This window comes from Diceros bicornis, chromosome 30 (assembly GCF_020826845.1).
Source record: "Diceros bicornis minor isolate mBicDic1 chromosome 30, mDicBic1.mat.cur, whole genome shotgun sequence".
NCBI classification, from domain to species: Eukaryota; Metazoa; Chordata; class Mammalia; order Perissodactyla; family Rhinocerotidae; genus Diceros; species Diceros bicornis.
Genome location: NC_080769.1, coordinates 5,702,177 through 5,725,198, shown reverse-complemented (window position 1 = coordinate 5,725,198; position 23,022 = coordinate 5,702,177). Strand labels below are relative to the sequence as shown.

The following is a 23,022-nucleotide window of genomic DNA, read 5'->3' as shown; positions in this document are numbered from 1 at the left end:
CTCACAGCACAGGCTCCCCAGCAAGCAGCAGCCCACAGTGCAGGCCGCCACCAGGCAGCAGAGCAGGTGAGCAAGTCAGAGCAGGAGAAGACAGACCCACGGGGGGAGGGGGGGGTCATGTCTGGACATGAAGCTCAGGGTGCCAGCTGTTATGGTCACTGCAGGGGGGTGGGTCCCTTGTTGAGACTGATGCCAGTGTGGCGCGCGCGCGCACACACACACACACACACACACACACACACACAGGGTATAGGAAAAACCTTAGGACTCACATAATAGAGGTTTCAGGAGAGCAGAGCTGGTCTCTCAAGCAGCTCTGAAATGGCAGCAGAGAGCAAAAATGAAGCCTGGCTTGAGTGTTCGTTGGGGTTAGAGAGAAAGTGGGGCCGGGGCAAGAGTCCTTCACATAGGCAGGGGCTTGTGTGGTGGAATCTCCTGCCTGCTCCAGAGGAGAGAACACCCAGGCTTTCTCATCAGCTTGTCCAGGTGGGGGCACAAGGGGAAGAGGGTGGGGTGAGGCATAAACTGTCAAACATGCAAAAGTATGGAGTGCAAATGCTCATTAAAAGGACAAACATGGGTAACCATGGGTAAGCATTTGCAATTGCTTTTTTTATATAAGGAAACACTAACGGAGGCTCAAAAAATAACCAAATTGTGTATTTGGGGGTGACTTGAGTAACAGCACTGGAGGGGACCAGGATATGTTAGTCGTAAGTCTTCTTAAGTTAGACTTTGCTGTTTTACAGATTTATTTTAAAAAAAGAGAAATTTACATATACTATATTTTACTATTTAACAGTCTTCTATTTAACTTTAACTTCTGTACTTAGGAAACCATTCTAGGATTTAATTCCTTTAAACACTAACAATTACAAAAGTGCAAACCTAAAATGTAAATTTTCAAATCTCTTTCTAATTAAAAGGACGAGCTGCATCCTAGTTGTCCTTCCCCTCTATCTCACACTGGGGGTATTTTCAGGAACAAGCAGCATATTATAATGTAACAGGGGTTTGCGTTGAACTCCTTACATATATTGGACTTTCAAAGATTTACATAGGCTTTCAGAAGTTTCCCTCACATCAATTAAAATAGAAATCCCATTGCTTTAGACTTTTAAATTTCTATGTTCTCCAGAGACATACATATAGAAAAATTGATCTAAAAATAAAAAATGCGATCAAAAACACATTTTCTCATATCTTGAGATTCTCTTGCCTAAAAGGAAGAAAACCTCTCTTGGTTCCACAATTTTCTTGCTTTCCTCACATCCTATCTCTTAACCAACTTACAGTTTCAGGGCCCAAGTGCTAAGGGAGACTAGAGCCAAAGGGCTGCACTATTCAATCAATAAAGGAATCCAAAGGAAAAAAACACAAATATTGGAATCAGCACAGATGAGCAGCCTGGTTCCCACAGGACAGAAAGAAAGCCACATTCAGAAGCTTCCGTATTCCTGACTCTCCCGGTTGAGACAGAACCCCTGGGGTGAGTCAGTCCCTGGTGGAGGAGGGTGGGGCACCTGAGCAGCCACAGGAGTGAACTCTGGGAGCTCCACACACCCTCCTCTCCCCAGGGAATAACGCAAATGCTCCCTCTCTCAGGCTTCCCTTCTCACAATGAGGAAAACTCAGCTGGATTCAGCTTAAGGTTCTGACCCAAGTGAACTCCCAAATTAATGGACCAGGACACAGAATTCCTGACTTTCACAGACTTTCTCAATGTAAACTAATTATTCTGAGTCACCTGCACTGTGGATGCAAAACTCCAAGTCTAGAAGTGGGTCCAAGGAAACCACAGTTACAACCTCAGAAAGGGCATCACCTCCCCACCCCCACACTCACCTGCATTTACAGCTCTCTAGCACTCTGTAGCTCCTCTCAGTATAGAGGCTCCTTCCATGGTGAGTGTGAACAGCTAAGACATGTGCAGGGGGAGGCCCCCCAGGAAGAACAACTGGGCCTTCAAGTCCTTCCCTTTGCAGGCCCAAGGAGGCCTTAGCTTAGATTCACTGCTCTCAGGCCTCTGCCCCCACTGGAGGTTTTCTGGACCACACTGATATTTTAAATGACACAAACCCACTATTTGAACAATCCAGTAAAAACACTCAAACCAGTCTTTATGAAGAAAAGAAGAAAGCAAATGGTAAGGCACTTTGCTGGCTCAACAAGAAACCCCACAAGAATGTATTGCATTCTGGAAAAAAAAAAAGATGTTAATTATTATTTCCATGACAAGAAATTATTTTATAAACTATTAATCATATTAAGCACGTCAGGTCTACAAATCTAAGCCCTGAAAGTCCATTTGAACTCACTCAAAATAAAAGAACAGACCTCAGAATATTACTATCATGCTCAGGGAAGGAGAAAAGAAAACCAATTTTTAAATCATGCAATGTAATACTGGAATCCTTTACGTTTTCTAAAATGCACCCTTTTTCCCTCTTTGGAAATATTTTATATCGTCTTTCAAGTTGTATTGATTAAATAAATTTTTATTCATTGAAAAACTGAGACTAAATTAAAGTGCAATTATTAAGTATTATTACTAGTTTATTATTTTATTAGTATTATTAAGACTAAAACAAATCTTTTAAAGGTAACAAACCCAAAAAGGGGCAGTACTGACAGAGCAGATCACCCTGAAAAGTTTGCCAAGAGGAACCTTCACCCAAAATACTTAACAATTGAATGTCGGTTCCCAGCAGATATCCGAGGAAGAGAGGCACACGGATTTTATACAACGTAGTTCTGGGTAGTTATCTGCTACTTTTTCTCATGTAAAATATCCACAAACAAGAAATAAACCCTTTTAAAAGGGCCACCTATTGACTATGGAAAAATGATAAACAATTAAAATATTGGGTCTGTTTGTAGTTGATAATGATGCTGAGAATCAGAGATAGGAAGTTGGCATTTGGGAATTCGAGGAGAGATCTGGAAATCTGGGCATTTATTGCTGCCTTAGAAGAGCTGGTGCGCACAGCATTGTGGATTTGAGACCCGGCTACGGAAACATTTAGAAAACTCAGGAGAAAATGGATGTACCCTGGGCAGAAAGAAGGGACTGGGGACCGCACAGACTACATCTCCTCCCACGGGCGATTCCCCAAGACCGAGTCACGACTGTCCCCGATGACCCTCCCCGCGGTCACCGCACCATCTGGGGACACGCGGGGCTGCGGGCGCAGAGCTGCCCAGAGAGGCTCCGGGGCCGCAGTCGCCGCGCGCAGTGACCACAGGACGCCCGGGGTCCCGGCTGCCGGCCCCGCCCCCACGCTGCGGCCGGAGGGGACTGAGGTCCGAGCGGCGCCCCCGCGGACTCGGGTCCGCAGACTCCGGAGGTGACCGCGGGGAGGCCGGTCCCGCCACAGCGGGTCAAACCAGAACCTCCTCCCCCGTGTCCACACCCCCTGGGCCAAGCTCTCACCATTTCTAAGTTTCCTGGGTCCCCCGCGTCCTCCCTACAATTCGGCACAGGTCACAGCGCGACAGAGTCGGCGGCGAGGCAACGTGAGGCCTTTAAAACAGCGGCCCGTGACCGGAAAGACTGTGGCGCGAGCAGGAAGTCGGGGTGGGGGCGGAGCGTCGCCCCACCCACCTGCCCCGGAGCCGACCCTGATTGGACAGTTCGAAAGGCCTCTGTCCTGAATGACAGCAGTATGGAGATTAAAGGTCTGACCTGACCCGCAGCTGGACCTTATCCTCTCCGGGACATTTTCCATTGAAATGTGATGCTACGAGTCCACTCGGGGAACTGTGACCCTTCTTTGCAAACACAGACACTTAAAAGTCAGCTCACCGTATGTAATAATTAGTCTGTCTCCACTTTGATCTTTAATTTTCCACCCTGCGCTTCCCCAGCCCCATTCATATCATATTTTGAAGATCCTTTGGCCTCTCAACCCACTTAGCTCTGGTGGGAAGTTGGAACCCGCAGCCCTAGCTGGGCGCAAGGACTGTTCTCAGTCTAACCACAAGGTATGAGATGTGTTCATTCAGTTCTCAGGTGTGTGTTTTACCCTGGAGGGACATTTATGTTAGATCAGTTTTTTAATATCTTGAGAGAAGTTTGAAATGTAAAAGCTTATACTATCCCTAAGGTAATTCAACTCCTATTTGGACTGATATAACAAAAAACAAGAAAAGGTTATGTAAATGTGGGATGTACCTGGAAAGTATTCATCTGTTTAAGAGATTGGATTGCAAAACTCATTTGCATAGCAAAACTCTTCCTGCATTTATCCACTTATTTGAACAGTTTTTTTAAAGATACAATGCACTTACTATACAATGGAGCCCTTTAACATCTACAACTTGCTGGTCTTCAGTGTATTGACAGATATGTGCAATTATCACCACAGTCAATTTCAGAACATTTCTATCACCTAAAAAGAAACACCTATACCCTTAACCTATCCTTGCCCTGTCTTCCCCACCTAGTTCCTCCAAGCACCAGCCCTAGACAACCACTAATCTATTTTCTGTTTCTATAAATTTCCGAATTTGTTGACTTTCATATGAATGGAATCATACAACAAGTGGTCTTCGTGTTTGACTTCATTCACTTGGTATAATTTTTTCAGGGAATTCCATGTTGTAGCACATATCAATACTTCATTTGTTTTTTTTTTTTAATTGAGATATAATTGTCATTTAAGATTATATTCCTTTCAGGAGTACCAAAATAATGTAGGTGAGCATAAGTGAGGCCATCTTGTTATGCTAAATGGCGCCAGCCCCCACTCTGTATGACTACTTGCTGCTGTGCATGTACTCTAAAAAAATTCACATGCTCTCCTGATATATGGCCTCCACTGATGTATGTACTCCCCAATAGCTTGATAAATTAAAACTTTGTTCTTTGAGTTTCTCTCCAGGAAAAGGCTGACCACAAGCAGGAAAACACCTACATGGTGTCCATGACAGCTGACAGAAGAACGGAACAATAAAAGACCCTGGAGTCCATCATGCCTGAAGGAAACCTCCTCCTTACTGCCCATTTTCCCTATATAACTACTTCAAGATTCTGTAATTCTTGAAGATGGTTTTTTTGAGACATTAGTCTGCCATCTCCCCAATTATGCCAGCTAACTGAATTAAAATTTCCTTTTTAAATCCCTAACTCGTTGTGATTAATTGCCTCAGATCACAGCAAGCAGAGCTAGCCCATTGCTCAGTATCAATGAGTCTAGTTAATGTCCATCACCACATGTAGTTATAAATTTTTTTCTTGTGGTGAGAACTGGTAAGATCTACTCTCTTAGCAAATTTTAAATATACAATTCAGTAGTATTAACTATAGTCACCATGCTGCACATTACATTTCCATGACATTTATTTCATAACATGAAGTGCTTTTGACCACCTTCTATATTTATTCCATAGAAGTTACATCTTATCTATTTTTAAGTGACTAGTTCAGTAGTGTGAAGTACATTGACATTGTGAAACTAATGTCCAGAACTCTTCATCATGCAAAACTGCAGCTCTATCCATATTAAACAACAACACCCCATTGCCCTTGCTCCTCAGCCTCTAACAACAACCATTCTGCTGTCTCTATGAATTTGACTACTCTAGGTACCTCATATCAGTGGAATCATACAGTTTTTATCCTTCTTTGACTGCCTTATTACACTTAGCATAATGTCCTCAAGGTTCACCCATGTTGTACCATGTGTCAGAATTTCATTTCATTTTTAAGCTGAATACTATTCAGTTGTATGTGTGCACCACATTTTGTTGATCCACTCATCTGTTGATGGATACTTGGGTTGCTTTCACCTTTTGGCTACTGTGAATAATGCTTCAAGAACACAGGCGTACAAATATGTGTTTGAGTCCATGTTTTGAATTCTTTGGGGTATATACTCAAAAATGGAATTGGTGGATCCTGTGGTAACACTGTGTAATTTTTGAAAAACTGCCATACTGTTTCCCACAATGGTGACATTGTTTTATATTCCCACCAGAAGAGCACAGAGGTTCTCATGGGTATTTTCACTTTCTTGATGGTGTCCTTTGAAGTACAAAAGTGATTAATTTCAATAAAATTCAAATTATCCAATTTTTTTTACTGTTTTTGCTTTTGATGTAATATCTAATAAATCTTTGCCAAATCCGAGGTCATATTTTCCTCTGTTTTTTCTAAGATTATTATTGTTTTATCTCAGAATTAGGTCTTCCATCCATTTTGGTAAGTTATTATATGTGGTATAACGTAAGGGTCCAAATTCATTTCCCAGCATGTTGCTATCCAGTAGTCCCAGCACGAGTTTTTTAAAAGAATATTCATTCCTCATTCTTGGCACCTTTTTTGAAAATCAATTGACCACAGATGAGAGGGTTTATATCTGTAATCTCAATTAAATCCATCGATCTGTGTGTCTGTCCTTGTGTCGTTACCACATATCTTGATTACCATGCTGAGCACTCAGATTTGAAGTCAGGAAATGTTAATCCTACTACTTTGTTTTACTTTTGAAGATGGGTTTATCTGTTCTGGTTCCCCTGCAATTCTATTCAATTTATGAAACAACTTGCTAATTTCTATTGTCAACTTCAAAAGCAAATTTGCTTGTTATTTTATCTCAAAATGTTTGTTCAAAAATAGACAAAGATTGCAATTTTGGATGTGCATGCTTTGCAAACCATAGGCAAATCCAGAAAATAAAGAAAAGGATCTGGGGCTGGCCCCGTGGCTTAGCGGTTGAGTGCACGCACTCAGCTGCTGGCGGCCGGGTTCAGATCCCGGGCGCGCACCGACTCACCGCTTCTCCCGCCATGCTGAGGCCGCGTCCCACATACAGCAACTAGAAGGATGTGCAACTATGACATACAACTATCTACTGGGGCCTTGGGGAGAAAAAGGGGGAAAAAAAGGAGGAGGATTGGCAATAGATGTTAGCTCAGGGCCGGTCTTCCTCAGCAAAAAAAGAGGACAATTGGCATGGATGTTAGCTCAGGGCTGATCTTCCTCACAAAAAAAAAAAAGAAAGAAAGAAAGAAAGAAAAGGAGCTGCTTTTATAGAGAAAAAGGGGAAGTCGGGAGGGGCTGTTCTAAACGAAAATCCATTTTGGGAAAGTAACGGCTCAGGGCAGTAAGGCCTTCTTGTTGGGTAAGCTGTGGCTTTTCTCATTGGCTGGGTCATTGCCCAGAGAGGAGAGAAATTTTCTTTCAGTAGTGAAGTAGTTTTACTTCCTGTCAGAGATGAAAGCCATCCTCCCTTCCTGTTTGATGTAATTGAGGATGTGTGGTAGAGCATGAGAGTTTCCCCTACAGGCCTTCCTAACTCCAATTTAGTTAAGGTTTGCTTTACTGATATCCACAGTATAAAGAAGTCAGCTGAGATTCTGATAGGGATTTTGTGGAAAATCTAGATCATTCTGGGAAGTATTGCCATCTCAACAGTGTTAAATCTAAGGATCCATGAACATACGCTACTTTCCCTTTTATTTATTTAGTTTTAGGGTTCACTCTTTTTTCTTGCCTCTGTTGGTTAGGGAGAAATAAAGAGCAAGAAAAAGGATGGCATCACTCCAAGGCCTTTGCACATCTTTATTAAAGATTAGCAATGTCCAAATATCCAAATACCCTCCCCACCTCACCCCATTCCTTTTAATTTTCAAAAATGCAAGTCACATTTTTGGCAATAAAAAAATTTTAATGGCTATCATTACTAGAAATTAGTTCAGGGAAAATGTGGCCAGAAGAGGGTGTCTCTCCACATCCCCTCAGAATGCCTGTAGCTCTGTAACTGACATCCCTCTGCATGTACCTGCACTCAGTGCTGACCATCCAAGAGCAGTGGTATGTAGTTTGTAAACTTAAAATATATAAAAGTATATAATCATTTTTCTGTCACTATGTGATTGTCATAAATATGCGTTTTTTTGGTACAACTCCGTTTTTTTTCATTTTACCTTTTGACCCCCTTCACCCATTTCTGCCAACCTCCCCCATGCCCCTGGGCCTCTGGCAACCACCACTCTCTTATCTTTATCCATGAGCTTGGTATTTTGTTTGTTTGTTTGTTTGTTTTTTGGGTTTTTTAGGTTTGACAAAAAAGATCATACAATATTTATCTTTGACATATTTTACTTAATGTAACGCCATTGAAGTCCATCCATGTTGTCACAAACAGTAAGAATTCATTCTTTTTTATGGCTGAATAATTTCCATTGTACATGTATACCACAGTTATTTTATCCATTTATTTATTGATAGACACTTAGGTTGTTTCCATATCTTGGCTATTGTAAATAATGGTGCAGTGAACGTGGAGGTGCATACATCCTTTTGAGTTAGCATTTTTGCTTTCTTTGGATAATTACCCATAAGTGGAATTGCTGAATCATATGATAAGTCTATTTTAATTTTTTTTTTGAGGAAGATTCACCCTGAGCTAATTTTCCTCTATTTTGTATGTGTGTCACCTGAGTGGTGTTGGTCCCTGCCCGTGAACCAAACCCGGGCTGCCAAAGTGGAACGTGCTGAACTTAACCACTAGGCCATGGGGCCAGCCCGAATTCTAAGTTTTTGATGAACCTCCATACTGTTTTCCATAGTGGCTGCACCAATTTACATTCCCACGAAGAGTACACAAGATTTCCCTTTTTCTTCACATCCTCGCCAACATTTGTTATTTCACCTGTGTGGATCTTTATTATTTTTTAATGATGTTTTGCAGTTTTGGGATTATTTTCTACTTCTTTTATTAAATTTATTTCTATTTTATTCTTTTTGATGATATTATAAATAGATTTCTTTTGTCAATTTCATTATCAGATTGTTCATTGCACTGTATAAAGTATAATTTATTTTTATATACTTCTCTTGTATCATATAAATTTGCTGTATTCTATTATCAGTTCTAGTAAAATTTTTAGTGGATTCTTTCGAGTTTTCTATTTACAAGATAAGTCATATGCAAGAGAAGATTGTTTTACATCTTCCTACCCAGTCTGAACGCTTTTTATTTCCTTTTCTTGAAAAATTGTTCTGGCTAAAATCATTGTACATTGTCAAATAGAAATGGCGAGAGCAGACATTCTTGGTTTGTTCCTCATTTTTAGGAGAAAATATCCAGACTGTCACCATTAAATATAATGTTAACTGTAGATGTCCCACACTTTTTCATTATCGGGTTCAGGATACTTCCGTCAAATCCTGGTTTCCTGAGTGTTTCTACTATGAAAGGATGTTGGATTTTTGTCAAGTATTTCCTTTGAGTCTATTGAGATGAACAGATCATTTTTGCTTTTTTATCTGTTAATATGTTGAACAACATTAATGGATTTTGAGACCCAACCCTGCATCCCTGGAATAAATCCCACCAGGTCATGATGTATAATTCTTTTCAGTTGTTGTTCAACTAGTATTAGTTGAGTTTTTTTTGGCGGGGGGATCCATATTCACAAAAGAAATAGGTCTGCAGGGTTTTTTTGGTGATACTTTTGTCTGATTTTAGTATCAGGATGAAACTACCTTCATCAATGTGTTTGAAGTGTTGTGTTGATTCTGTTTTGGGGGAGACTTTGTGAAGAATCACTGTTAAATCTTAATTGAATGTTTTGGAGAATTCTGCTGTGAAACCCTCTGGGCCTAAGATTTGCTTTATATGTAGTTTTTTGTTTACTAATTCAACCACTGTTCAGGTTTTTTGTTTATTCTTGAGTCACTTTTGGTAGTTTGTGTATTTCTAGGAATTTGTCCTTTTCATCTATGTTATCTAGTTTGTTTGCATGCAATTGTTTATTGAATTCCTTTATACTCCTTTTTATTTCTATAATCTCAGTAGTAATGTCCCCTCTCATTCTGATTCTAGGAATTTGAAGTGGCTCACTTCTTCTTAGGTCAATCTAGCTAAACTGTCTATTAGTTCTCTGTTGTCAATCTTGTTTATCTGTTCATGGAACCTACTTTTGGTTTCATTGATTTTCTTTATGGTTTTTCTATTCTCTATTTTCTTAATTTCTGCTCTAATTTTCTTTTCTTTTCTCTTTACTTTTGGTTTGGTTCCCTTCCTTTCGAATGTGTGAGATAAAACCTTAAGTTATTGGTTTGAGATATTTCTTCTTTGTTAGTTTAGGCATAAATGTGTATAATTTCTATCTATATAGCTTTTTCAATGTAGGCCATAAATTTTGGTATATTGAGTCATAGTTTTATTCATTAAAAATATTTTCTTACTCTCTTATTGATTTCTTTCACCCATTGGTTATTCAGGAGTGCCCTGTTTAATTTCCTCATATTTGTGAGTTTACCCGAATTTTCCCAAGATGTTGATTTCTAACTTCATTCCATTTTGGTCAGAGATCTTACTTTGTATTTTATTTATTTATTTTTTTTTTGAGGAAGATCAGCCCTGAGCTAACACCCATGCTAATCCTCCTCTTTTTTGCTGAGGAAGACCGGCTCTGAGCTAACATCTATTGCCAATCCTCCTCCTTTTTTTTCCCCAAAGCCCCAGTAGATAGTTGTATGTCGTAGTTGCACGTCCTTCTAGTTGCTGTATGTGGGATGCTGCCTCAGCATGGCTGGAGAAGCAGTGTGTCAGTGCGCGCCCGGGATCCGAACCCGGGCCGCCAGTAGCGGAGCGCATGCACTTAACCGCTAAGCCACTGGGCCGGCCCGTTACTTTGCATTTTAAAGTTTTAATTTCAAATTTCCTAGCATTTTCAATTTATAAGGTGTTTTTTACAGTGAGGATTTGATCTACCCTAGAGAAAGGTCCATGTGTGATTGAGAAGAATGTGTATTCTGTCGTGTAAAAATGTGTAAGAAGTTGCACACCAGATGACACAAGTCTTGATCATATGCCCCAGTAATGATTCCATATTTGGAAAACAGCTATAATTGACATCCCAAAGTCTTTAAGTTTGTGGTATTCTAAACTCACTCTCCATAGTTTTACAAAACTACAAACAAACATGCAAATTAATGAAGGTGATAAAAAATGCCCCCATATACTCAGGTGTTTGATGATAGAACTTATATCTACAGTTCCTCCATGGATATGGTGTTACTTCTGGGTTACTGCCTTTGTTGGGGAACCCACCAAGAAGCACCCACTTGGCCTTTTCCACCAGAATATGCCTCACCCAAAGTGTTAGGAAATTAACATATGTATTTTGCACATGAATAAGTCCATCTGTTTTCATTATTTATCTTAGGCCTAATAAGTTAATCTCTTTTCATAATTTTGTTATGCATTTATAATTTATAATCTTGTAAGGTTTGTGCATGGTCTTTAAACATCCTTATTGGAAAATTCATATATATATATTTTTTTTAATACTATCCTGATAACAAAGGCAATGCTCTGTATTTTTTTATTTTTTTATTTTTTTCCCCCAAAGCCCCAGTAGATAGTTGTATGTCATAGCTGCACATCCTTCTAGTTGCTGTATGTGGGAAGCGGCCTCAGCATGGCTGGAGAAGTGGTGCGTCAGTGTGCGCCAGGGATCCGCACCCCGGGCCGCCAGCAGCAGGGCACGCGCACTTAACTGCTAAGCCACGGGGCTGGCCCAATATACATATATATTTTTTGATTGCTAAGAGCTATTTAAACTGTTAATAATATTATCTTTTTCTCTATATTATTATCGAAAACATTTTCCCAGGTGGTGTTTCTATATCTTTTATTATCATCAATGATATTTACATTTTTAGTTTATCAAATCTATTTTTAGTTTAGTTTAGTTTATAAAATCTATTTAATCTATTTATTTTCATCTTTCTTGGGATGTCATGACTTCCACCGCCTAAGTATACAGAAATACTTTCTGCTGTTTACTTTCAGTATTTTCATTTTTTTTTTTAACGTGTAACTCTTTACTTCATATAGAATTTATTTGGATGTAGTAGACAGGAGAGTTATAGACTGCCACAATTCATCATCTATTTTGTTACATCCTTGTGTCTGTTTATAGACCAGCAAGGGTTCATCTGACTAGTCCAGTTTCTCAACATTGACTCTATTGACATTTTCAGCAGGATAACACTCTTCGTCAAGGGGATGATTTTGTGCATCAGAGGATCCCTAGATGTCTGTAGCAGTGCTCCCTGCCTCCCACAGTCTGACAGCCAACAATGCCTCCAAATGTTTCCAAATGTTCCTGGAGAGGGAAAACCCCCCCCATGACAGACAACTGGTCAGTTCTTATGGTGACAACAGACCATTAAATTATCATTCTGCATTAATTTTTGTAATTGGTCCATCTGGTAAAACTTGTTCTTTCTCATTCATTATTTGCAATAATTTCCTGAATATCCTTTGGACTTATTTTCAGAGATATGCTTTAGAATTACTGTATAATGAGACAGAAACAAAGATTTTGATGCAAATTTGAGTGGAAATGTCTTTAAAAATGTGGCTGTGTGTAGAGAGAGCTGAATCTTTGACTTCAGGAGTCTTCCATGCACCAAAGTTGACTATGTTTCCATGGGGATGATGCCTCTGTCACCTCATCAGGAGACACTCAGAGTTGTCTGCACATAGATCTCACTCATGGTGTTAGCCCTAAACCTCCAAGTGCCATATATATTTTGCAGGACATGAGATTTTAACTCAGTAATATGCATTGTTATGTATAATGTACGTCTTTATACAAAGTTTAGAAAATTGACTCCTTCATCATTTGTAGCAGTTCTCCAGTAATTTTATCTTTAGCTTGTGAAATAAACAATGCTATCATCTCCAATAACAATATTTGCTTCTTCCACCATATTCATCATATCAATCATTGTGTGTTCTGACATGAAGTTATAGATGAAAGCAATGATAAATACAAGGTGTGAAGAGAAACCTTTTTGTTTGTTGTTTGGATTGGCTCCTCCTTTCAATGGGCTGCCTCTCACACACCACTTCCTCTTCATGCTCTGCTCCCAAACATCTTCTCTGAGTACTAGGCTGGCCTGGCAGTCATTGTGCCTGAGAGTGATCACAGGATTTTAGCACCAAGTGACTAAAGTACTGTGGCACTTCTCTTCAGATTTCAACCAAAGGCAAGGGCAATCTACTCCATAGTGTGGATTTTAATAAGGCTAGTGGGGAAGAACAAAGTTGTTTCTGATTTGCACAGAGGGTCTGTCCTAGTTAATGAACCATTTGTCCTAATTTCATAATAAGCGGTGAAGTGTGCTCAGTGGCAAAGCTTGATCTGAGTCAGGCGGCCTGGTGATGAATCTGAGCACCCTCCTGACTGCCTGTGTAAAGTCAGACAAGTCACTTAGCTCCCCTAAGTCTCAGTTTCCTCTCTTATCAAATAGGATCATACTAGTGCTTCCCTGTTAGAAGCCTGTGAAGATGAAAAGTCATGACCCAATCAACCTATGGTGCTGAGTGCAGTGCCTGACACTTAGTAAGCCTCCCTAAAGTTCCTTTATTGTTAGTGTTAGCATTCCTGTTACTATTCTCACTGTCATTATCATCATCATCTTTACAATGACTTAGAAAGCACAACTTCTCTCAGTGGAATCTACAACATTTTGCACTGCAGATGAGTCAATCATTCCTTGACATGTAAGGTTGCAACTGGCCTGAGAGTACTACTGAGAACTAATGCTTTTAACAGAGTCCTGTGATGACTGTTTTGATTTCTTCTATGGGTACTTATTTTCCCATATTTTGAAATCTTCACTAAATAAACACCATGATAATTAGTTTATGGTAATTCATGCCTTCTCCACTAGATAGAATAACTTGGTTAATCCTTCCTCCCACTATTACCTCAAACACCATGTTGTAGTTCAGCCAGACCATGAAGAAAAAATAGATTTAAAGGTGCAAACATGTGCCTTGAGATTGTGCCATTTAAATATACTTCATGCTTCCCAGCACAAGAAGGATCAATGGCTCTCTTATTTTCATTCGGAGCTAAGATCATGTTGGAATGCAACCTCGAGAGTTCTCCAGGTGACATTTGAAACTGGCTCCTGTACATGGAGGGGAAGAAGAGACCAAAGAAAGAGGCAGATCACCCCAGATTTGTAGGTGGCAGTTTTAATAAGCAGGAGGACTTATATATGAGGCTTGTGTTAGGTGGGGCAAGATGTGTAGATCTCAGCACCTGCCCAGCAGAATCTTAAAAGTTTACATAGAGGCTCTAATGGGGTTCAGTAAAGTCTACGGTCCAGATGGTCTCCACAACATGTTATTCTCTCCAGGCTGCATGCTTGAAATGGCTCTTAGTTCAGAACATTGGGAGAAATGTATATCCCAAGGACAGGAAAGTGGGTAAGAAGCTTCTGATTAACCGAGTCCAGCTGGAGGGTCAACCAGTGGTCACATCCTCTCTATGACTCCTCCAACAGACCAGCTTCTTGAATCTTGGGTAACTCATTCAATTGGGGTCATTTTTTAAGGTCATGGGGAAAATATCTCTATATATACCTACAAATAACTCCCTGTGCTTCTTAAAGGGAGCTCTTTGTTTGGCTTATAAGATCACCTTGTAGGATATTCTTGAGTTCTCATGGGCTTCCCTAGTTCAAGTGGATGCATGAAAACTCTAAGTATACTTTGGATCTTGTGTTTGCCATGATGGAGATAAACAGGAACAATGTGCTCTGACCAAACACAACCTTCAGATATCATGTCTATTTTACCGACCACAGTGATGAAAGGACCTTTGAGAGCACCATGATGTGACCTCAAGACACAGCCAGACTGTCCCTAATGTTACCCGTGAGAAGCAGAACAATTTATCAGTTCATCAGTTCAGGAAGCACATCTGCATTTTCTGCCCAGAAGGGGCCACTGCTGGAACTGTACAATCCCCACAGGTGCAAATGAAAGTAGGGTGGGGAAGGGCAGTGATGAAATGTAGTTTCCTCAGCACCATGTTTCTGACAGTGTGTGAGAGGGGAGCCAGACTTATGCATTTTCCAGGTGAATGCACATTCTTAGGGCGGTGTGTCCTTTATTTGAGGTCAGGATGAGGAGTTAGGAGATAAAAAGAAAAACAGAGGCATTCCTGACATAGTAAATCAGAGTGATTTCCAGGAAACCTGCTACTAGACTATCATTTTCCAGACAGTTCTTAAAGGGAAGAAGAAAAACAGATAGTGAAATGGAAATATCTTCTCCATCTCTCAATGCTTGATGCTGAATATCCACAGACCTTTTCTTCTTACATTGGATGGGTGACTGATCGATGATGCTACTGCCCAGCAGTGTTCCCCATTGTATGATGAGCCCTGGTTGCAAACTGGGCCTTGCTTTTCTGTTTTCCTTGAGATCACTCATGGTTCTTTGGCTCTGCCCCTCAGTTTCCATCTGTCAGATGGCCTCCAGGGATGCTTCCATCCCCGGGTATGGTGGAGTTATTGCTGAAGTTCAGGGGAACTTGGATGAGGCTGTTTGACACAGATGATATCAAAGGTAAGAATTTCCTCAGGGAATTGGGAGAGGAAATGATCAGATATGTATCTGTGCATACTGAATGGAGAGGATGCCTGTCACAGAGTGATTCCAACATTGTCAGAATGAGCGTTATTCTCTAGTATCATAGACTCACCAATCAATGGAATGATTATTATGATGAAACCCAGTTTTCTAGTAAGTCTCATTGTGCGTGGATTAAATAGTGTAACCACAAGTAATGGGTGGGTCATGACCATGAAGAGTGATTTTTCACCACCAGTAAGGAAGTCTCTGCTTACATTTTCCAAGGGATACAAATATTTTAATGTCAGAAGCATTTTCTAATGTTAACCATTCTGAATACCCAGAAGTCAGTTTTCTTCTAAAATGATGGCTTGTTTTTGCTCCCAATGCTTTTATTCTCAATCTGACTGAAGTGTTGGTAGGGTGCCCACCTAGTGCATCCCTGATATTGTAACTGAAGTTGATGGATTCACTTCTTGGTGATTGTGGAGCCAAAAAGCACAACCAAGGCAGAAGTAGGTGAAGAAGGTTTATTAATTGCACAAGCGATGGAGAACACTGGAGCTCCCTCCCAAAGCATTTTTTTCCCCAAACAAGGATTTGGGGAGTTCTTTTATTGTTAGGTCATAGTACAGTTCATGAATATTCAGTTAAGGAAAAGGCAGATCAGGGTTTATTTCCTAACAGTCATGTTCCTTTAAGTCTCATTGGTAGAACGTACACATGCTACTACATATGTTGTATGATCCAGAAATGGCTGCTTGGTTTCTCCCAGAGGAGGAGAATTTATAATACTGATGAAATTATAATGGGGACATTTCACTTCAGTTCACTTAAGAGCAGTTTGAGGCGGCTAGAACTGGCTTCAGCTAGCTTGCTTGTGGGAACGTTCTGCGGTTAGGCTCTTCCTGAAACTCTCCCTCTGCAAACACTCAACAGATAATGTTGGTTTTTCTCAGATCCTCTGTACCCCTTTCTTTGCTTAGTTCCCTCTGGTCATGGTATCTGTGCCTGTGTATCTATTCGGCAAAACTATGTTACACGTCAGTTGTCAACGAAGATCAAAACGGAGAGAGACTGATTATTGCCTATGGTGAGGTGACTTTCCTTTGTGTGTATTTGTAAAGAGGGATCACAGTTCCAGGACTCGCCTCCCAACACTACTTGTCAACGCAAATGTCCCTGCAGTGGACGAGTTCTGGCTGGCATTCTGCTCTGACACCTAAACTCAGGGGACTGTCACTCAGACACAAGAGGGCGAGTCTTGCAAACTGTCCAATCAGAGGCCGCACCGGGGCAGGTGGGTGGGGCGAAGCGCGCCAACCGACCCGGAAGTTGCTGCTCTCTCCAGCCAGGCTGGGGATCGCGTCTCCCCGCCATTAAAGGGTCTACGTGGCTCTGCCGCCTATTCTGTCGGATTGTGACCTGTACCGATCTCAGGAGTTGTAGGAAGGATGCCGGGGGACCCAGTAAACCTAGAAATGGTGAGTGTGCCACCCCAGGGAGAGAGGAAGGGGAGGAGAGGCTGGTCGGATCGGGCCGTGGCGGGTCCCGGCCTCCCCGCGGTCACCTCCGAGTCTGCGGACCCGAGTCCGCGGGGCCGCCGCTCGGACCTCAGACCCCTTCGGCCGCAGCGTGGGGGCCGGGCCGGCAGCCGGGACCCCGGGCGTCCTGTGGTCACTGCGCGCGGCGACTTCGGCCCCGGAGCCTCTCTGGGCAGCTCTGCGCCCGCAGCCCCGCGTGTCCCCAGATGCTGCGGTGACCACGGGGAGGGTCATCAGGGACAATCGTGACTCGGTCTCCAGGGTTCGTGCGTGGGAGGAGCTGTGGGCTGTGGGGTCCCCAGTCCCTCCTTTCTCCCCAGGGGACACCCATTTTCTTCTGAGTTTTCCATGTATTTGATGAGCAGGGTCTCAAATCCACGACATTGTCCCCGCAGTCTAGGTCTTCCTAGGGCTGGCTACAAATGCCTAAATTTCCAAAATCTTGCTACATTCCCCAATGCCAACTTCCTGCCTCTGATTCACAGCATTATTGTCAACTATTTGTCCTCCTTGTTGGATTTGAAACAGATTCAATATTTTAATTATCATTTTCTCACAGTCAGTGGATGGCTGTTTTTAAAAAATCAGATTTATTTTGTGTGTGTGGATATTTTACATGAGTGAAAAGCAGCCTATAACCACCTGGAACTATGTTGTGTGAAATCCTTGCGCCCCTCCCCCCAGGATCTTTTTGGGCACAGACATCTTATGGAAAGCCCTTGGGGTGGAGGTTCCTCTTGAGAAAATATCCTGGGTGATCTGTCCTGTCAGCGCTGCCCCTACCTGAGTTACTCACCTTTAAAAAATTTATTCAATTTATTTTAGTCTCAGTTTTTGAATGAATAAAAATTTATTTAATCAGTACGACTTGAAACTCAATATAAACTATTTCCAAAGAAGCAGGAAAGAGGTGAATTTCAGGAAAAATAAAATATTACCAAAAAAAGTAAATAAAATAAATAAATGAATAAAATATTCCAGTTTTACACTGCATGCACTAAATTCTTCTTTCCCTTTTTTCCTCCCATCATGGGTAGTAGTATTCTGAGGTCTTTTATTTTGGGTGACTTCAAATGGATTTCCAGGGCTTATACTTGCAGACCTGAAGTGTTCAAGGAGGATTTATAGTTTATAAAACAATTGCCTGTCATGGAAATAATCCTATATTAACATCTTTTTTTTTCCAGAATGTAGTACATTCTTGTGGGATTTTTTATTGAGCCAGCAGAATGCCATACAATTTTCTTCCCTCATTTCCACATAAGGACTGGTTTGAGTGTTTTAGCTGGATCTTTCAAACACTAGCTTTGTGTATTTAAAATATCAATAGTGGTTCAAAAAATCGCCAGTGGAGGCAGAGGCCTGAGGGCAGTGAAACTAAGCTAAAACCCCCTTGGGCCTGCAAAGGGAAGGACTTGAAGGTCCTCTGTTCTTCGTGGGGAGCCTCCCCCTGCAGGTGTCCTACTGTTCACACCCCCCATGGAAGGAGCCTCGATACTGAGAGGAGCTGCAGAGCCCTGGAAAGCTGGGGGTGCACGTGCTCCCGGGGTGGGGAGGTGATGCCCTTTCTGAGGTTGTAACTGTGGTACTTGGGCCTCTTTCTAGACGTAAGTGGGAGTTTTGGATGCACAGTGTAGATGCACTCAGGGTGTAATTTGTTTACATTGAGAAAGTCTGTGAGATCAGGAGTTCTGTGTCCTGGATTAGGGTCCATTAATTTGGGAGTTCGTTTGGGTCAGAACCTTCAACTGAGTCCAGCTGAGTTTTCCTCCTTGTGAGAAGGGAAGCCTGAGAGAGGGAGTATTTGCATTATTCCCTGGGGAGAGGAGGGTGTGTGGAGCTCCCAGAGTTCACTCCTGTGGCTGCTCAGGTGCCCCACCCTCCTCCACCAGGGACTGACCCACTCCAGGGGTTCTGTCTCAACGAAGAGGGTCAGGAATATGGAAGCTTCTGAGTGTGGCTTTCCTTCTGTCCTGTGGGAAGCAGGCTGCTTATCTGTGCTGATTCCAGTATTTGTGTTTCTTTCCTTTGGATTCCTTTATCGATTGAATAGTGCAGCCCTTTGGCTCTAGTTTCCCTTAGCACTTGGGCCCTGACACAGAGTGGTGTCCTATGTACAAGAGTTAAAATTAAAGAATATAAATTTGTGTTTATTTGAAATAAATCTATAAGACAGCAAAGTCTAACTTAAAAAGACTCACTGCCAACATCTTGTGTTCCCCTCCAACTCTGTTACTCAAGTCACCCCAAATACACAGTTTCAATTATTTTTGAGCCCCTGTTAGTGTTTCTTTATATAAATCAATTGAGAATGCATATTTTTCTTACCCACTTTGTCCTTGTAGTGAGCAGTCAGACTCCACATTTTGGATGACGCTCACAGCTTAAGCCTCACCCCACCCTCTTCCCCTTGTGCCCCCACCTGGACAAGCTGATGAGAAAGCCTGGGTGTTCTCTCCTCTAGAGCAGGCAGGAGATTCCACCACACAAGCCCCTGCCTGTGTGCAGAACTCTTGCCCCGGCCCCACCCCCAAACCCAGTGCACACCCAGGCCAGGCTCCATTCCTTGCTTTCTGAGCCCTTCCAGAGCTGTTTGAGAGGCTGACCTGCCCTCCCCCTCAGACCTCTGTTATGTGTCTTAATACTTTTTTTACTCAGTATGTGTGTGTACACGCCACCCTGGTATCAGTCTTAACAAGAGACCCCTCCCCGCCTGCAGGTGACCAAAATAGTTGGGCCCTGATCAGCATGTCCAGACGTGACCCCCCCCCCCCCCCCCCCCCCGCTGTGGGTCTGTCTTCTCCTGCTCTGACTTGCTCACCTGCTCTGCTGCCTGGTGGCGGCCTGCACTGTGGGCTGCTGCTTGCTGGGGAGCCTGTGCTGTGAGCTGTGCTGCCCCGTGTTGCAGTGTTCACCCACCAAGCCTCAGTTCTAGGTTCAGCTGAGCAGAGTTGGCAGTTCGAAGGATGTATAGGCATTTGGGAGCAGGACTATGGGATTGGGGCCTCCTTAAACGAGTCCTGGGTCAGTGTCTGTGCCGGGATTTGTCTGTGTGTTAGAGTGAAGCTGTGACACAGGCTGGGTTGGTCTGACATACCCCAGGGATGGGGGTGTAGACAGGGACTGTACCAGGAATTGGGTCCATCAGATGGTCACTCCTGAAAGAGCAGTCTTTTAAAAAAAAGAGGAGAGGGGGAAGGCAGGCAGTAGGTGGTGGGCTGAGTCCACACTCTCGACACCAGAGGGCTCACCAGGACCCTTAAGTACCTCTGCTGCTGCTGCCCCTGCCTCTACTGTGACAAAGATCCTGACCTTTGGGGTTATAAGGGACAACACCCATGTCACTCCTGAGGCATAAGGTATTAGTTCAAACCTGACTTAAGACCAAGAGTTTAAACCTTATAAAGCAACCAGTTGTCATGGGGGAGGCTCCTAACTCTGATGGCACTGTTTTGAGGCTCTTGGGTGGGAAAAAAATTTATAAATAGCAGGGTAGAGAGGCACTCCCTCACCTGAGATCAGCCCTGAGCTAACATCCATGCTAATCCTCCTCTTTTTGCTGAGGAAGACCGGCTCTGAGCTAACGTCTATTGCCAATCCTCCTCCTTTTTTCCCCCCAAAGCCCCAGTAGATAGTTGTATGTCATAGTTGCACATCCTTCTAGTTGCTGTATGTGGGACGCGGCCTCAGCATGGCGGGAGAAGCGGTGCGTCGGTGTGCGCCCGGGCCAGGGCCGCCAGTAGCAGAGCATGCGCACTTAACCGCTAAGCCCCAGGGCCGGCCCCTGAAGTATATCCTATAATGAAGAAAACAAAACAAGAAAGATAAGGAGGAAGGGATCAATAGGTAAAATACTTAAACAAAGTCCACAATTTGACCCAATTGGAAATCCAGAGTATTCTGAAAGAATTTACACAGAAAAACAGATAGAGGTACATTGCTCGGCTTTGTGCGTCTACAACACAGGTTCTGTAATTGATTTTGTTATCTGATGTAATGCACCAACTCAGAAACCTTCAAGCAGTTAATAAATATGAGGTGTCAAATTACAGTTATATTTGGGATCCTCATAAATTTAAGTAAAGTGTCCCTGATGATATTAGAGTTGTTAATGTATATAATATAGAGGACAAATGTTTCATCTTTAGCCATCAGAACACTGTCTTGCCGAAATTCTCCATAGTCATAACACCCATTGTCGTAAAATATCCCATAGTGAGCTGGGAAGCTCTGATCCAACGATCAAGAATTACAATGAAATGAAGTCTTTGCCACTTGCAAATTGGCTTGACAACTTGGGACTCAAATGACCTAACCCCACAAAGTAGTTAGTATGGTCCAATGTAGATTATACAGGGCCTTGAAGGATTGAAAACTGTATAGAAAACCAAGTTAGTGAAGAGTTCATTGTTTCCAATGCGTCCTTTAACAGCCCAATTTGTCCTGTTATTAAACTTGGAAAGAATGAATGACATCTCAGAGTGGTTTACCTCAACTTGAGGCTGTGGTTGCACCACACAGACATCTATACCCAGTCCCCAACAGTGTGGAAATTACTGACTAGAACCAATCAGCAATTGATAAATATCCAGCCCTCACAAATATGACTAAGTCTGTTCTGTCAGTGCCTATGTCACCAGCCTCTCAGCTGCACTTGGCCTTCCCCTCTGAAGGGACATGATGCACCTTTACTAGGTTCTCCTCATGGATCTTCAACAGCTGTGCCCTCCCACACAGTCATTGCAGCAGGATCCGAACTGCATCCTGGTTTCTCCAAGAACCCAGGTACCAAGTTACATTAATGACATCTCCTCTGAGGACATTCAGGACATACACATATTGAAAAAAGGAGCTCACAAAAGGTGGATGGGACATTGATATGCATATAATATGAGGCCCTGCCAATTTTGTTACATTTCTGGAAATTATTTGCTACTCTGATACGTGCTCCTTCTCTGACACCTTGAAGAAATAGCTGTTGTTCCCCTCAGCACCCACAACATCTACTAGGTTTTCTTGATGTTTGGGAGGTGATATATTCGTTGTTTCCAAGTTTTACTTGACCGCATTTGTGCTGTTACTTGTAAATTTGCCACCTTGAGTGGGCACCCCTGTACCCAAGTCTAGAGACTCTCTTCAAATTGTCTTACAGGAAACACTTCTGTTAGTGCCCTCAGAGCATACCTCACTATAGAGGCTTAGGTGATCTTCTGTCATGCCACCTGGGGGACCCATCATGGCCTTAAGTTTTCCATAGGCTTCTGATGCAAGAACCTGCTCTAGGCCCCACACTATATACCGTTAGAGCTGCAATGACTTCTACTTAGAAGGTGATCCTGACATAGATGGCCCTGAGTGTGGGGCCAACTATTGAGCAGTCCATTTTGACTTGGGACCTGGGAATCACACTCCAAGAGTTCAGCATGGCTACTGAGAACCCCTGGAGACATGATGGAGCAAAACCTGGCCTTCTGGGATATCCTACCTGCAGGAGGGTTTGGTCTTCCCTGTCCTCAAGTCTCTTGCCAGGTGCCATGATGCCATGAAGGAGGTCATCCCTTTCCCAGACCCCCAGGATCCCAGGGGATGTCTTTAGGATTCTGTGAATGAAAAGCAATGAGAGTTCATAGACTTTAGGGATGACATCACCACCTTTATACATGATGAAGCTCAGTCAGTTTCTGCTTTTTATGTCTTAAATGGAACATCTCTGATGCAGGACCGGACACAAGTGTCATCATAACTGAGCATACATCCAGCAGTCATCTTAGCACCAACCAACAATGGGCTCCAGATGTAGGCATTACAGACTGTGGGTGATTCCCTGAGAGTTGCCCCTTTGTGGTAAAAGAACTGCAGGAATCTCTTGCCTCTTGTAGTTACCTACAATAGAAATCAAAGTCACGCTTGTCTCTACACATACGAAGCCCACACAACAAGCCTCGCCAGGACACTCTTTATCTACATAGGAGTTCCAGACACTACTGATAGTAATGAAGGCACTCATTTCGCTTCTCAGAATATACAGTACAGGGCTCTAAACAAGGCATTCAGTGGAAGTTTCTCCTCTCTTCCAAGTC

General features: G+C 42.5%; 2 protein-coding genes and 1 long non-coding RNA gene across 4 annotated transcripts in view; 2 read left to right on the top strand and 1 right to left on the bottom strand.

The window, feature by feature from the left end:
- The window catches only part of LOC131394569 (uncharacterized), a 47,179-nt gene extending 43,639 nt beyond the window's left edge, over positions 1-3,540 (bottom strand). Inside the window, exon 1 of the long non-coding RNA XR_009216190.1 lies at positions 3,434-3,540. This is a non-coding gene — a long non-coding RNA (uncharacterized LOC131394569). The remainder of the gene's footprint in view (positions 1-3,433) is intronic.
- The window catches only part of LOC131394552 (zinc finger protein 709-like), a 442,972-nt gene that overhangs the window by 93,765 nt on the left and 326,185 nt on the right, over positions 1-23,022 (top strand). The gene's annotated exons all lie outside the window — the stretch shown is intronic.
- LOC131394523 (zinc finger protein 709-like) overlaps positions 1-23,022 on the top strand; it is a 226,232-nt gene that overhangs the window by 147,120 nt on the left and 56,090 nt on the right. Inside the window, exon 1 of one of the 2 annotated variants that reach the window (XM_058525884.1) lies at positions 16,756-16,882. The exons of the other annotated variant lie outside the window; for it this stretch is intronic. Within the exon in view, the coding sequence (XP_058381867.1) occupies positions 16,853-16,882 (30 nt within the window). The 5' untranslated portion in view covers positions 16,756-16,852. Of the gene's footprint in view, positions 1-16,755; positions 16,883-23,022 lie in introns of those variants that run through there. 2 annotated transcript variants of the gene reach the window in all.